This window comes from Ochotona princeps, chromosome 27 (assembly GCF_030435755.1).
Source record: "Ochotona princeps isolate mOchPri1 chromosome 27, mOchPri1.hap1, whole genome shotgun sequence".
Taxonomy (NCBI): domain Eukaryota; kingdom Metazoa; phylum Chordata; class Mammalia; order Lagomorpha; family Ochotonidae; genus Ochotona; species Ochotona princeps.
Genome location: NC_080858.1, coordinates 22,716,716 through 22,730,357, shown reverse-complemented (window position 1 = coordinate 22,730,357; position 13,642 = coordinate 22,716,716). Strand labels below are relative to the sequence as shown.

The 13,642-nt window shown below is 48.2% G+C and overlaps 1 protein-coding gene and 1 pseudogene across 1 annotated transcript; one reads left to right on the top strand and one right to left on the bottom strand.

Moving 5' to 3' along the window:
* The first annotated feature begins 864 nt into the window (after positions 1-864).
* Positions 865-1,654, top strand: LOC105942408 (nucleophosmin-like; annotated as a pseudogene).
* A 7,250-nt stretch (positions 1,655-8,904) lies between these two features.
* Positions 8,905-13,296, bottom strand: GDF3 (growth differentiation factor 3). Its single transcript, XM_004596471.2, has 2 exons — positions 13,029-13,296; positions 8,905-9,734 (listed from the first exon to the last, which is right to left on the bottom strand). Exons 1-2 carry the CDS (start codon positions 13,294-13,296, stop codon positions 8,905-8,907), a joined length of 1,098 nt encoding a protein of 365 aa, XP_004596528.2.
* Positions 13,297-13,642: the final 346 nt, after the last annotated feature.

The following is a 13,642-nucleotide window of genomic DNA, read 5'->3' as shown; positions in this document are numbered from 1 at the left end:
GCAGTCACTTGGAGAGTGAATCAATGGACAGAAGATCTTTCTCTCTGTCTCTCCTGCTCTCTGTATATCTGCCTTTCCAATATAAATAAATAAATCTTTAAAACATGTTATTTATAAATAAATAAATAAAGGATGTCAGTTGACTACCATGGTAGTCTGTAAGCTAATCAGAAACTGAAAGTGTGGTACTTCACATAATTTGGGTTTCAAAAGCATGAAACAATTTGTATATATATGGAAAGAGTGAACTACAACATTAGATTTATCACCAAAATATATTAAAATATAATATATATATGTATTTCAAGGTGCCAAAGTGGCCCAGAAAAATCTCTGGGCTCCTGTCTTCATATCAACTCAGCCCCGGCCATTGGAAGATCTTTCTTCTGTCTCTCTCAGGTTCTCTCTGTAAGTCTGCCTTTCCAATAAAAATAAATAAATCTTGAAAAAAAAAAAGTATTTGAGGTGACTGGTGTTGTGGCACAGTAGGCAATGCTGTTTCCTGGTACCCTGGTCTGCTCTATGAGCGCCAGTTCAAGTTACAGCTGCCCACTTCCAATGCAGCTCTCTGCCATTGCACCTGGAGAAGCAGCACAAAATGGGCCAAGTCCTTGTCCCGTGTGAAACACCTGGGAGACCCAGACAGAGTACCAGGCATCCGGCTTTGGCCTGGCCCAGCTCTGGCCAATGCACCACTGGGGGAAGTGAAGATCTAGCTTTATTTCTACCTTTCATATATTTTTTTAAAATCTATTTTTTAAAAAAAGGTGTTTCCCTGGTGTGATTCTGTCCTGCATGGCTGTTCTTTGCAGCACTGGGCATCCTCTGTCTGCCTTCTCTCACCCAAGCTCATCCCACTTCCCCATGGAAGATTCCATGGACATGAGCCCCCCGAGGACCCAGAACTATCTCCTCGGTTGTGAACTGAAGGCTGACAAAGCTCATCCTGTAAAGCGGACAGTGATGCAGATGAGCACCGGTTATGTTTGAGAACGGTCAGCTCGGATGCCGGTGCCAAGGACGAGCCCCACATCGGTGAAGCAGAGGCAGGCATGAAGAGGGCAGTCCGATTCAAGCCACACTGGCAGCCTTGACGACGTCTGTACAGCCAACAGTTTCCCTTGGGGGCTTTGAAATAACAGCACCTGTGGTCTCGAGACTGAAGTGTGGTTCGGAACCTGTGCACACTAGTGGACAGCTCTTAGTAGCTGTGGAGGAAGATGAAGAGGAGGAGGATGTGAAGTTATTAAGCATGTCTGGAAAGCGATCTGCTCCTAGCAGTGGTAGCAAGGTGCCCCAGAAAAAAAGTAAAGCTTGCTGCCGATGAAGGTGATGATGATGAAGATGATGAGGAAGATGAAGAAAAAGCTCCAGTGAAGACATTTGTGCAAGCTACGCCAGCCAAGGATGCACAGAAATCAAACCAGAATGGAAAAGACTCCAAACCATCGACACCAAGATCAAAAGGGCAAGAATCATTCAAATAAAAAAAAAAAAAAAAAAAAAACAGGAAAAAACTCCAAAGACACCAAAAGGACCCAGTTCTGTAGAAGACATTAAAGCAAAAGAAAATCCATGCAAGTCAAAAAAAAAAAAAAAAGCGAATTGAACAGTCCTGGGCACCCCTGGTAAATGAAACCCAAAGATTGGGAGAGCAAAGGCGAGACAAATACGGTGGCTCTGAGCAGCGTCAGCAACGCACCCTGACGTCTCATCTTCCCGCCCACTCCCTTTCATGAGCTGCCCCTTGCAGGCTGGAAGCAGTTGCTGGTTTTATTATTATTATCGTCGTGTTATGATACAGTTCCACAGATCGTGGCATTTCCCTTATTCCCTCCCCAATTCCCTCCCCTCTCTGAGTTCCCCCGTATCATTACTGTAGTGTAGTTGTGCATACACAGTCACACGTCCATCGTTGTGGGCGTGGACAACGGCAGAGTCCAGAGCAGCTACTGCTTAGCCCTTGGCAATGAGCTCAGTGAACTTTGCACATTGCTTTCTATTACATATGCATATGGCCAATTTCTTTAACTATAAATCACCTTTGTATCCTTTGCTGCTTAATAAATGTTTGAATGGTAAAAATAAAAAGAGGTGTTTGAGAGGGAAATGTAAATTAACTCTTATGAACCTCCCAGAATAACTAAACACACACTCCTAATGTGCTGTGCACCTACACCTGTGTGGCCTTTTTTTTTTTTTTTTAATATTTATTCTTATTAGAAAGGCAGATTTACAGAGAGGAGAGACAGAGAGGAAGATCTTCATCTGTTAGGTCATTCCCAAAATGGCTATAAAGGCCAGAACTGAGTTGATCTTAAAGCCAGGAGCCAGGAGCTTCTTCTGGGTCTCCCATGCAAGTGCAGGGTCCCCAAGGCTTTGAGCAGTCTTCAACTGCTTTCCCAGATCACAGACAGGGAGCTGGATGGGAAGTGAGGCAGTCGGGGCACAAACTGATGCCACCGAGGATCCCAGCATCGAGCCCCACCTGTGTGATTATATGAGGGTTTGTAATACCTAGGCCTCAGGGAATGAAGCCCCGCATTGCCCGCTCCTCTTGACCAACGTAAATTCTACCCTTTCTTTAGGATCAGCTCAATTCCACCTTAACTAAGGTCACTTCCTTCCATGGCTTCAAGCATTCCCCTTTCTCTCGTTTATTTTTCTAACACTAAGTAACTTTACAATACCCAATTAATCCTGTTCAGATGAACTCTCAATTAGCACACTGTTCCTGTGCGACCACTTCAATTTTAACTGCCGTGCCTTTACTTATTTTGGCATGATAAGCACTCAGGTAGTCAACATTATTTACAAATATGAATCCTTTGCCATCGTCATACAGTTTGCTTAATGATATTATCATTAATGCTGGTGATAGGAAAGTTGGGAAATGCCCAAAGGCCCAAGCATAACAGGGCACACGCACGCACACACACACACAGACACTGTTCTAGAACATCAAACCTGGCATGTCGCAGATCGAGTTTACCTTTCTCTGAAGCCATGCTGTGTTTCCAGGCTCCTTCCTCAGGAGCTGTGGTGGTGCTGGCACCACCCAGCAGGTGTCTGGACTTTGTTTCTTTGGGTGTGGCGCTTACCAACTGCTTCCACGAGGCTAAGGAATGAGACTGACTCATTCCTGACTATCAGGCAATAGAAGCGGGTGTCTGAGCTGTGCAGACAGGTAGCAGAACTCCAGGAAATGAAGTGTGGGGATCTCCATCAGTGGCGATCACAAGGCTGATGATATCAACAACATGAAGCCTGTAAAGTAGATCCCTGGGAATGCCAAGTTCCAAATCCTGTCTATGTTGACATCAGAATTGAAAAGCATTATTTTATTTTACTTTTTAAAGATTTTTTTGCTTCTGTTTTTTGTTTTGGGGTTTTTTTAAATGCCAACTTTATTCTATAGTTATTCTTTTATTATTATTATTATTTTGATGATCTTTACATAGTTGATTAGGGTACAAAGGGTCAAGGGCTACAAGAAAATGGGTAAGACCATTGTTTCCACATTCTCTTTTTTCCTTCCTGTATCCAGGGGAACCAGGGAGACTAGGAGAGGAGCCACACCCAGCCTCCAACCATCCCAGGGTCCCTGATGTAGGGCATGCTGGGAGGGCATGCTGAAGTGGTTTTGACAATCAGCAGTTCTGAATCGCTGCCAATCTTGCCATTCCAAGCATGATGAAATCGCTCCAGAATCCACCGGCTGACATAGTCCACTCTAGTCTCCGTTTGCCCAGGTATTCACTGCCATCACTTGGCTGGGGTAGTTGTATGATTAGTTCTGTTGTGGTATCAGGTGTCCTCTTCAGGCTCCAGCGGACTACCATATCCTCCATGTGCATCTAGCTACGCTGTCCACTTCTCTGTCTGAGCCACTGAGCAGGCTCAGCTCTGACACCTGCATTCCACGGTTAGACCATGGAACCTGCACTTCTCTTCATGGTTGGGGCTCTGAGATCAGCAGTTCAGTTGGGGGAATTCCCAAAGAAAGTTCGTCTGAGGTGATCTCAGATCTGATTCTTGTACAGGGTCTGGCACAGTCCGTCACCCCACTCAGCTTATGTGTATCCTGGTGGTTACAATTACTGGATTAGTTCTGTTTCCAGCCCTGTCTTCTACACGAACCAATGGGTGTAGGAGCCCAGCCAAATCCTGCCCACCACACACTCAGCCCTTATACAAACCAGTGGGAGCTGCAGCTCATTTGGAGTGACCCACAATAACCCCACCAGGCCCATTCCCTGCCCTGGTTCCCATGCTTGCTAGTATGTACAGCAGACTGGTCCAGTCTGTCCCACATCCCATTCAGTTCTCATGCATGTCAATGGGCATTGAAGCCTAGTTCAGCCCAACCAGCCCCACTATCCAGCCCAAACTGGTGCCAGTGGGTGCCACTCTGTCTAGCCATGCCTGCCCCCCAGTCTTGGTTTCCATGCTCACCAGTCGGAATGCCAACGCACGAAGAAAGTGCCCACTGTTTCCCTACTGGGCCCACTCCTACTTCCGGATCATGTACTCTCCAGGTGGTTTTGCAATTTAACTTGACAGAATTAGCCCACCAGTTCCAGCCTCTGCCAGCCGATGCTGTGGCAGAGCCCAACTAACCCTCACGCACTGACTTATGCATGCACCACTAGGAACAGTCAACCCAGCCTGGCTTTTCCCTGATCCAGCTCACATGAGGCCAACAGATGTTGTAGCCCTGCCTGGTCTGGTCTGCCCCCATCCCAGCTCACATTCTCCAGTGGGAGTGGTGGTCCAGCAGGGGAGCTCTCCAATTCCCCCTACCAGCTTAGTCCCTTCCCCACCTCCAGTTCTCACATGTGCTGGTTGGGTGCTGCGGCCTGGCCTGGAACAACCCACCTCACGTCAGCATTTGCCAATGGGTGCTATAGCCTCGCCAGATCCGGCTGACCCACAGTTCCAGCTCACACTGCTTGGGGCTAGAGCCTAGCTCAGCCCAGCCTGCACCCAGTCCCAGCACCCATGTGTACTGGCATGTGTTGCGACCAAACCTGACCCGACCCACACTCCATTCTGGCTCTCAGATTCATAAGCAGGTGATGTGAACTGGCCCAGCATGGTCCACCCCCAGCCTGCACCAAATGTATGCCAGTAGGTACCGTAACCCGGCCTGGGCTGGGCTGCTCCCTATCATGGTTCTTGCACTTACCTGCAGGGACCATGTCCCAACAGAGGAGTTTCATTTTTTTAAAGATTTATTTTATTTTCATGTGAAAGCACAGAGTACAGATAAGAGAGAGAGGGAGGGAGGGAAATCTTCTATCATCTGATTCACTTCCACTGAGAGCCACAATGGCTAAAACTGAGCTTATCCAAAGCCGGGAGCCAGGGGATTCTCCTGGATCTCCCACCTGGGTGCAGTGACCCAAGCATTTAACTCACTCTGCACTGCCCTTCCAGACCACAAACAGGGAGCTGGGTCAGAACTGGAGCATCCAGGGTTCACACTAGCACCCATACGGGATGCCGGCACCACAGGCTGCAGCTTAGCCCACTATGCTATGGCATTGGTTCATTTCCCTTCTTCTTCTTCTTTTTTTTTTTTTAATGTTTATGTATTGGGGTCATCACAGTGGCATATCAGACTAATCTTCCACATGCAGCACTGGCATCCCATATGGGTACCAGTTCATGTCCCGGCTGCTCCATTTCAGATCCAGCTTCCTGCTAATGCTCCTGGGAAAGCCGTGGAGAAAACGTAAGTCCTTGGGTCCCTGCATGTGAGACCCTTGGAAAACGTTCTTTGCTCCTGGCTTCACATTGCTCCAGTTCTGCCCTTTCGGGCATTTATCTGTGTCTCCCTCTCCCTTTGAATCTCTTTTAAGTAAAATAAATGAATTGCTTTTTCAACAGGTTTATTTAGGGCCCACCACGATGAAGCTTGGTGGCTACATCCTCACTTACACAAGCTAGGATTTCTTATGGATACCAGTCTGTAGCCCAGCTGCTCCACTCCCATCGAGCTCCCTGTTTGTGGCCTGGGAAACGGTGGAAGCCAGCCCAAGCCTTGGGATCCTGCGCCCATAGAGGAGACCTGGAAGAAACTCCTGGCTTCTGGTTTCAGATCAGCAAAGCTCCGGCCCGTTGCGGCTCACTTGGGGAGTGAATCATCGGACAGATGATCTTCCTCTCTGTCTCTCTTCCACTCTGTATATCTGACTTTCCAATAAAAATAAATAAATCTTTAAAAAAAAAATAGAGCAAGCCAGGACTCGGATTGATGCCGTTTCAGCCTGCTGGCACAGCAGGAAGCAGCTTCACGTGCTACACCAGGGTTGTGGCCCTTCTTTACTCACTGTAACCTGCCAAGCCTTCAACACCTACTTCCACTCATTTTGCCCTTTGCCCCCAAGCCCCTGTTTGAAGTGGGAGGGGCGCTGTGCCTGGAACTGTGAGTCAGGGAGTTGCCACATAGCTGTTTTGTGCTCTCTCTTCCTCCTAGAAGCCTCAGATAAGGACATGGCCAAGTTACTCCTCCACTTTTTTTTACTCTTCCTTGAAAGAAGTAAATGCTCTGCTTCCCTTCTCCGTTGATCCTCTGTTGTCTGAACTTTGGATGACGTTCCAATCATAAATTCATAAGGCTCAACAGGCACTTCCGATTTGAGGTCACCCTCTCAGGACCCAACTCTCCCTTTAGGGTCTCAACGCTAGAGCCCCAGAACTCTGACCTCAAAGCCTCAAGAGCCATACACATGGACTGAGCATGAAATGTAAGTTGGGGCCTGAAGAGGTAGCCTATAGTGGTTAATGTTCTCGCCTTGTATGCACCGGGATCCATATGAGTGTTCATATCCTAGCTGTTTCACTTCCCTTCCTGCTCACTGCGTGTGGCCTGGGAAAGCAGTCAAGGACAGTCCAAAGCACTGGGACCCTGCACCCGCATGAGAGACCCAGAAAAAGCTTCTGGCTCCTGGCTCCAGGACTCAGCTCCTGGGAAAAAATGGCTCAAAGCCTTGGGACCCTGAATCCATGTGGGAGACCAGGAGGAGGCTCCTGGCTCCTGGCTGCAGAGCAGATCGGCTCAGCACCAGCCATTGAGGCCATTTGGGGAGTAAGCTAACAAGTAGAAGATATTTCTGTCTCTCCTCTCTGTGACTCTGTCTTCCCAATAAAAATAAATAAATCTTTTTTTAAACAAAAACTAATGGTGGAAATATCTATTTTTAAAATGTGTAGGCGGGCTGGAGGAGGAGGAAGATGGGAGCTGCTGGTTGGGGAAGCATCCTGGATGCAGGGAGAAGCTGGCTGAGGCTCAGGCACCCCTGGGGTGGTAGGGATGGAGAGTGAGGAGCCTGCCCTATAAGAGCACTTCAAAAACTTGGTTTTTAAAAAAAGCGAATTTCAAATGTAACCTTATTTTGAAGCAAAAAAAAAAAAATCAGAAATTGTGCATACACGTTTTTTGTTATATCCATTTTCTGTGACTTGTCTGAAGATTCTAAAATGTAGATTTCCAATTTTTTACAGCAAGATAAATTTATTCTTCAATTTTCTCAGACTTTTGCAGTTCCCCTCATACACTGAAAGTGATCAGATATCGAGACCAAACTGATTCAGCAGAATTCTCGCCAGAGCTGGCCAGAGGAAGGAGGCCCCAGGAGGCTGCCAAGTGGGTCAAGGGGGCAGTGTCACCACACAGCAACACTGCCAGTCACTTCTGTCCTAGAAAGCATGATGAGAGCAGTGCGCATGGCCCTGCAGCAGCCGGCTGTTTTCAGTGGAAACGCCTCAGAACCTTTACCACTAGGCTACCGGACTGGGCCCACATCGTAGTGAAATCTTAAAGAAATGAATGGGTCCTGGGCTCAGTGCGGTGACCTAGCGGCTAAAGTACTTTCCTTAAATGTACCAGTATCCCATATGGGCACCAGTTCTAATCCCAGCTGCCCCACTTCCCATCCAGCTCCCTGCCCAAAGCCTTGGGACACTGCACCCGCGTGGGAGACCCAGAATAAGCTCCTGACTCCTGGCTTTGGATTGGCTCAGTTCCGGCCATTGTACCCACTTGGGGAGTGAATCAGCAGAAGGAAGATGTTTCTCTCTGTCTCTCCTCCTCTCTGTATATCTGACTTTGCAATAAAAAATAAATAAATCTTTTTTAAAAATCTAAAAATGAAACCAAAAGATCCGGTTAAAAAACATCCAAGTTCAGGTCAGCACTGTGATACAATGAGCTTGGCCACTGCCTGCGAGAGTGGCATGCCACACGGGTGCCGGTTTGACTCCAGCTCCCGCTAATTAACGTGCCTGCAAAGGCAGCAGAGGATGGCCCTGCACTGGGACCCCTGCCACCACGTGGGGGACACAGATGAAGTTCCTGGCTTGTGGATTCAGCCTGGCCCAGGCCTGGTCCCTGCAGTCACTGGGGGAATGAATCAATGAATGGAATCCCTCTCCCTCTCGCTCTGTCTCTGTCTCTCTTTGTGTGTGTTTGTCCCCTACTGAACTCTGCCTTTCAAATGAATAAACAAATCTGGAAAAAAAAAATCATAAAAGTAGTCCACGCAATAGTAGGATGATTGATTTAAGGCAATGACAACTGCAATTAGAGAAAAAACTACATGATTAATTTGGTTAGCTCTCCCAACAGAAGAGGTAGAATGTTTGGATCTCACCGCAGGAGGCAGGAGTCCAGCTACCCAAGTCATCCTCTGCTGCCCTCTAGCGTCCACATTAGCAGGAAGCTGGAGTCGGAAACGACCTACGATGTGGGATTTGTTTTAACCACTGCTTCACCTGCTCTCTACCAGGGTCACCATTAACCATGACGAATCGACACTCCAGATCTAAGAAGCCAGAAGCCAGCTAAGTTATTTTATTAGATTTGCCATCAAGAGCACTCCTTCTCCCACGTTTGACATCCTACCCACACCCGCATTCATCAACTACCATGTCTTCATAATGGCGAAGGATGACGTTGTCATCGTTGTCCTGGTACAGCATGGAAATGGGAGATAGCTTGGTGGGGATGCAGACGGCCTGGGGCACCTGCGGATCCACTGTGTGCATCAGAGCTTGCATGAAGGCATAGCTGGAGCTGTTGAGGGAGGTGGTCAGTGAGAAAGGACAGTCCCCATGGCAGTAATTTGCCATGAACCCCTTGGGCGCAATGATCCACTTATGCCAGCCCAGGTCCCGGAAGTGGATGAACAGCTGGTGGCGGTGGCAGAGGCTCCTGCAGGAAGGACTGGGGACGGGGATGGCTGCCCGCCTCTGTCGGGGAGGAAGGTGGCACTGCTGAGGATCGAGGGTCACCACAAGCAGGGAAGCGTGAAGCGAGCGTCTCAGTCTGGCACAGGTGTCCTCCAGGGCAACATGAAGCCCAGAATCCCTGTCGTCCTTAACCAGTATCTCCAGCAGCAAGCCCAAGTTCTTCTGGGGGTTGTTCTTCCAGTGCTGAGCCACGTCCAGCAGGTTGAAGCGAAGGGTACCCTGAGGCCGCGGCACTGACTGCAAGGCTAGGATTCTACCCGGCTTAGGTGTGGACCGGCCCCACCTGTAAGGCTCCTGAACCACAGACAGAGACAACTCCAGGTCCGGGCCTAGGTGGAAGTATGAGCTGGGCCCCAAGTCCAGGCCCAGCTGGGCCATTGTGAACTGTTCCTTCTCATGCACGGCAGACAGGTTAAAGTAAAGAGCCTTTTGCAGACAAAATTTGTCTTGGGATATTTTAGGGGAATAAAAATAGAAACCTGAAAGGGAAGAGACGTGTGAGTATCATCATCAATACTGTGTTTAATCATCGCTTCTCGGCCTTTTGGCCAAGAGCAAGTGTAATGCTGTGTTTAATTCATATCCACCTATATAATGCAAGCATTAAAATCCATATATGTAAGTGTGGAGGAGTATTGAGTGGCAAGATCCTGTCATTTGGGAAGATCTGTTTTTATTAGAAAGGAAGATTTACAGAGAGAAGGAAAGACAGAGAGAAAGATCTTTCATCCACCGATTCATTCCCTAAATGGCCAAGATGGCTGGAGCTGAGCCAATCAGAAGCCAAGAGCCAGGAACTTCTCTGTGTCTCCCAGACAACTGCAGGTTCCCAAGGCTGTTGGTTATTCCCTATTGCTTTCTCGCACCACAAGCAGGGAGCTGGATGGGAAGTGGAGCAGCCAGGTCTCCCACACAAGCGCAGGGTTCAAAGTCCTTTCGCCATCCTTGACTGCTTTCCCAGGCCACAAGCAGGGTGCTGGAAGGGAAGCGGAAAAGCCGGGATATGAACCAGTGCAAGACAAGGACTTTAGCCACTAGGCTACCACGCTGGGCCCACAAATTCAGCTTTTAATTCAGCTTCCTGCGAATGAACCCGATACAGTCAGTGAGTTGCTACCTTCCGCAGCCTTTTAGGGAGTCAACCAATGGGCGGGAATGGGGCGCTCTCCTTCTGGCCCTCTGTCTTTTACATTAAAAGTTTAAAACATACATTTTTAGGAAGTAAATACAAATTTGGTGAGCTGGCATTGTGGTGTCATGGGCTAAGCCATTGTCTGAAACACCTGCATCCGACGCCAGCGCCACTTCAGTCCTGGCTGCTCCGCTTCCCTGCAGCCCCTGCTACCGCTCCTGGCTGCAGCCTGACCGAAGTCTGGCCCTCTAGCGAGTGAAGCAAGGGGAGCGTGATCTCTCTCTCTCTGTCTCCCCCGCTGCCAGTAAATCTCTTTCAAATACGTAGATAAATCTTTTAAAAATGTAAATAACATAATGATTTTGCTACCAAATTAGTAAAAAGTATAAACCAAAGCACTGGACGTCTCCTGGAGCACGGATGGGTTAATTCTACGTGACTAGAACGAAACACTGTAAGAATGAGAGTCAGTGAGCTGCAAATACGCCCAACGTGGTTCAATGTGATGAGTGTAGCATTGAGTAAAAGAGGAAGACAGAAAAAAAATCTGTATGTCTATTTACAGGAAGTTTCAAAACAGACAAAACTAACCAATGATACCAGTGTCAGGAGAGGAAGGCGTGAGAAATGATTAACCCGGGCCAGCGGGACCGCCTGGGGGAGCTTCACCCGGCGACCTGGGGGAGCTTCACCCGGCGACCTGGGGGAGCTTCACCCGGCGACCTAGGGGAGCTTCACCCGGCGACCTGGGGGAGCTTCACCCGGCGACCTATGAGAATCCACTGACCTGCTCTCTCAGGCCGATGCTCCTTTCTGAGTGGAGACTAAACCACAACAATTTCAGGTCAATTCTGGCAAGTGGGACTTCTCAAACACTCATGATGGGACATAGCTCTTGAAAGACACTTGCCCATATCAAATTTCAATGCACCTCCTCAGAATTTATCCCAGGGAATAGAAAACATACAAATACAAAAGGGTCCATCCGGCCTGGCAAGGTAGCCTAGTGGTTAAAGTCCTTGCCTTGCATGGACTGGGATCCCATATGGGGCCTGCTTCCCATCCAGCTCCCTGCTTGTGGCCTGGGCAAGCAGTTGAGGACGGCCCAAAGCCTTGGGACCCTGTACCCATATGGGAGACCTGAGAAAGCTCCTGGCTCCTGGCTTCGCATCGGCGCAGCTTTGGCCTTGTGGTCACTTGGGGAGTGAATCATCGGACGGAAGACCTTCCTCTCTGTCTCTCCTTCTCTCTGTATATCTGCCTTTCCAATGAAATTAAAATCTTATAAAATAAAATGGGGTTAGGGGGTCCACAAAGCAACACTTTTCATTTTATACCTGTGTGTCATAACAGGGCATCAGCCACACTACGGGTAACACATCAAGACAACATTATGCAACTGTTAAAAACATCACAAATGTATAGCCTACAGCCTAAGAAAAAAAATTCAAAAATTTCAAAAGAATCGACATCGTTATTGATGGTGGGTTTTCTCTACTGCGACAGTGGTGAGATTAAGTCTTTTTCCTGGACTTTCTATCAAGAGTTAGGATTGTCAGGGGGAAAAAAAATTCAAGTTCTTCCCATAGGAGGGGGAGGAGGCGTTCTCCAAATTTTCTTCTTAGCTCACTTCTTTCTCCAAGAAAAGTCCTTTCATTGTTGCCCCTCCCCCGCTTCCCCCACATCCCTCACCCTCCCTCAAGGAATTTTTTCTAAAGTCCCATCCCCAAGCCCCGGAACTCCACCACCAGCTGGTACTCAACCCAAGGCCAGAAAGTAATCTATTTGTCTACCTTTGTTTTAAAAATCAGCCTGTGGATTCCCAAGGCCAAGGTAGATATCCAATAAATGCTTCTTGAATGAATAAATATTCAAGCTCCTCTCTCCTAGCTCTAAAACTAACTTTGGCTCTCGATTCGCACCTGAACCACCTGGGAGACTGTATAGAAATGCAGATCCTCCACGCCTATCCTTGGATTTCAATACGAATTAGGTGCGAAAGTGAGGGAGGCCCTGGAAGATCTGGTGGTTGGTCAGTTTGGGAAAGCATTGCAGGGCACCCACCAGAGTCCTTACGTAAAAGGACTTGGAAGGTTCAAGATGGCAGAGGTGAAGCTAGGTATAGATTTGGAAAATCATCTCAACTTTTCTGCAAACTTTTGAAGCTCCATTGTGTTACAGGTTGGTATCCAGAAATCGGAATAAGCGTTTTTTCCCCCAGAAAAATAGTGGGGAGGTGTGAGAGATAAACAGACTCCTGGGCACAGTTCAACATTTCCCGTGCTCCGCTTAGCATCCCAAAGGGTACAGGATATGTGTATTGTGGGTCAAAAAGTGGGAGACTGAGCGCTAATCCATCCTTAATCCTTTCATCCAAACAGAAGCACCAATCAGGTGACTCAAAAAAAAAAAAAGGTTTGAGTCGTTTGATGAGGCGCTAGCTATAGGACTTCCAAAGGTTACCGGTTAATTTCCTGGCTATTAAAATGTTGTCCAGAACACTTGCTTCTTAGCAGGCCGGATGACAGGAGACAAGGTCATCCTTGAAAATCTCAGCAAAAAGGAGGCGACAGCCCAGTCCTTTGCTCACTTCACACCGCGTACTTCCCGCGTTCTCTTTGCAAACACCCAATCTCCTTACCGTGGTCTGCGAGAAGTCGAATCAGGTTCCCACGGACGCCCAGCTCCTTCAGGTAGCACAAGTCTTGGGTGACCTCAGTGGCGGCGGCAGCCTCTCGATCCTGGACAATTTTCTTCAAGATATAAGGCACGGGTTGGAGCTTCAGGGGCGAAGGCGTCTTGTCTAAACCCAGAAACCGGAGAAACGCATCTTCCTGAAACTGGAATGTCTGTCCCAAGGCCAGAGTTAACAGGCCGCCAAGAGCCAGGACTGACAGGCAGGGATCCATGGCGGGGGGAGGTGTGAGCAGGCTGGCAGGCTGGGCAGCAGGGAGCGGTGCCTGCAACCCACCTGCACTCAGGTGCGGCTCTTTCATCTGATGTAGAGTAATCAAGTGCGAACCGCGCTCTTCCCGCTCCTCCAGAGTAATTGGATGCGAGAAGACTTTTTTTTTCCCCACACTACTCTTCCAGGAAAAAAAAAAAAAAAAAAAAAAAAACAACCAGCAAGGCAGCCCTGTAAATTCTACAAGCGGAAGGGAGGCGCACACGTATTCGCCCAACAGGCGGTGAGCATCTAAGAGGAAGTATGCTGAAACACATACTAAGAACAAAATTCTGTATCATGAACAATTT

What these genes read in the sequence shown, in the direction of transcription:
- GDF3 (XM_004596471.2), bottom strand. Translation starts at nt 13,296, where the DNA reads ATGGATCCCTGCCTGTCAGTCCTGGCTCTTGGCGGCCTGTTAACTCTG. An exon ending in TCGACTTCTCGCAGACCACG is followed by an intron (nt 9,735 to 13,028) that starts GTAAGGAGATTG and finishes CTTCCCTTTCAG; the next exon opens with GTTTCTATTTTTATTCCCCT.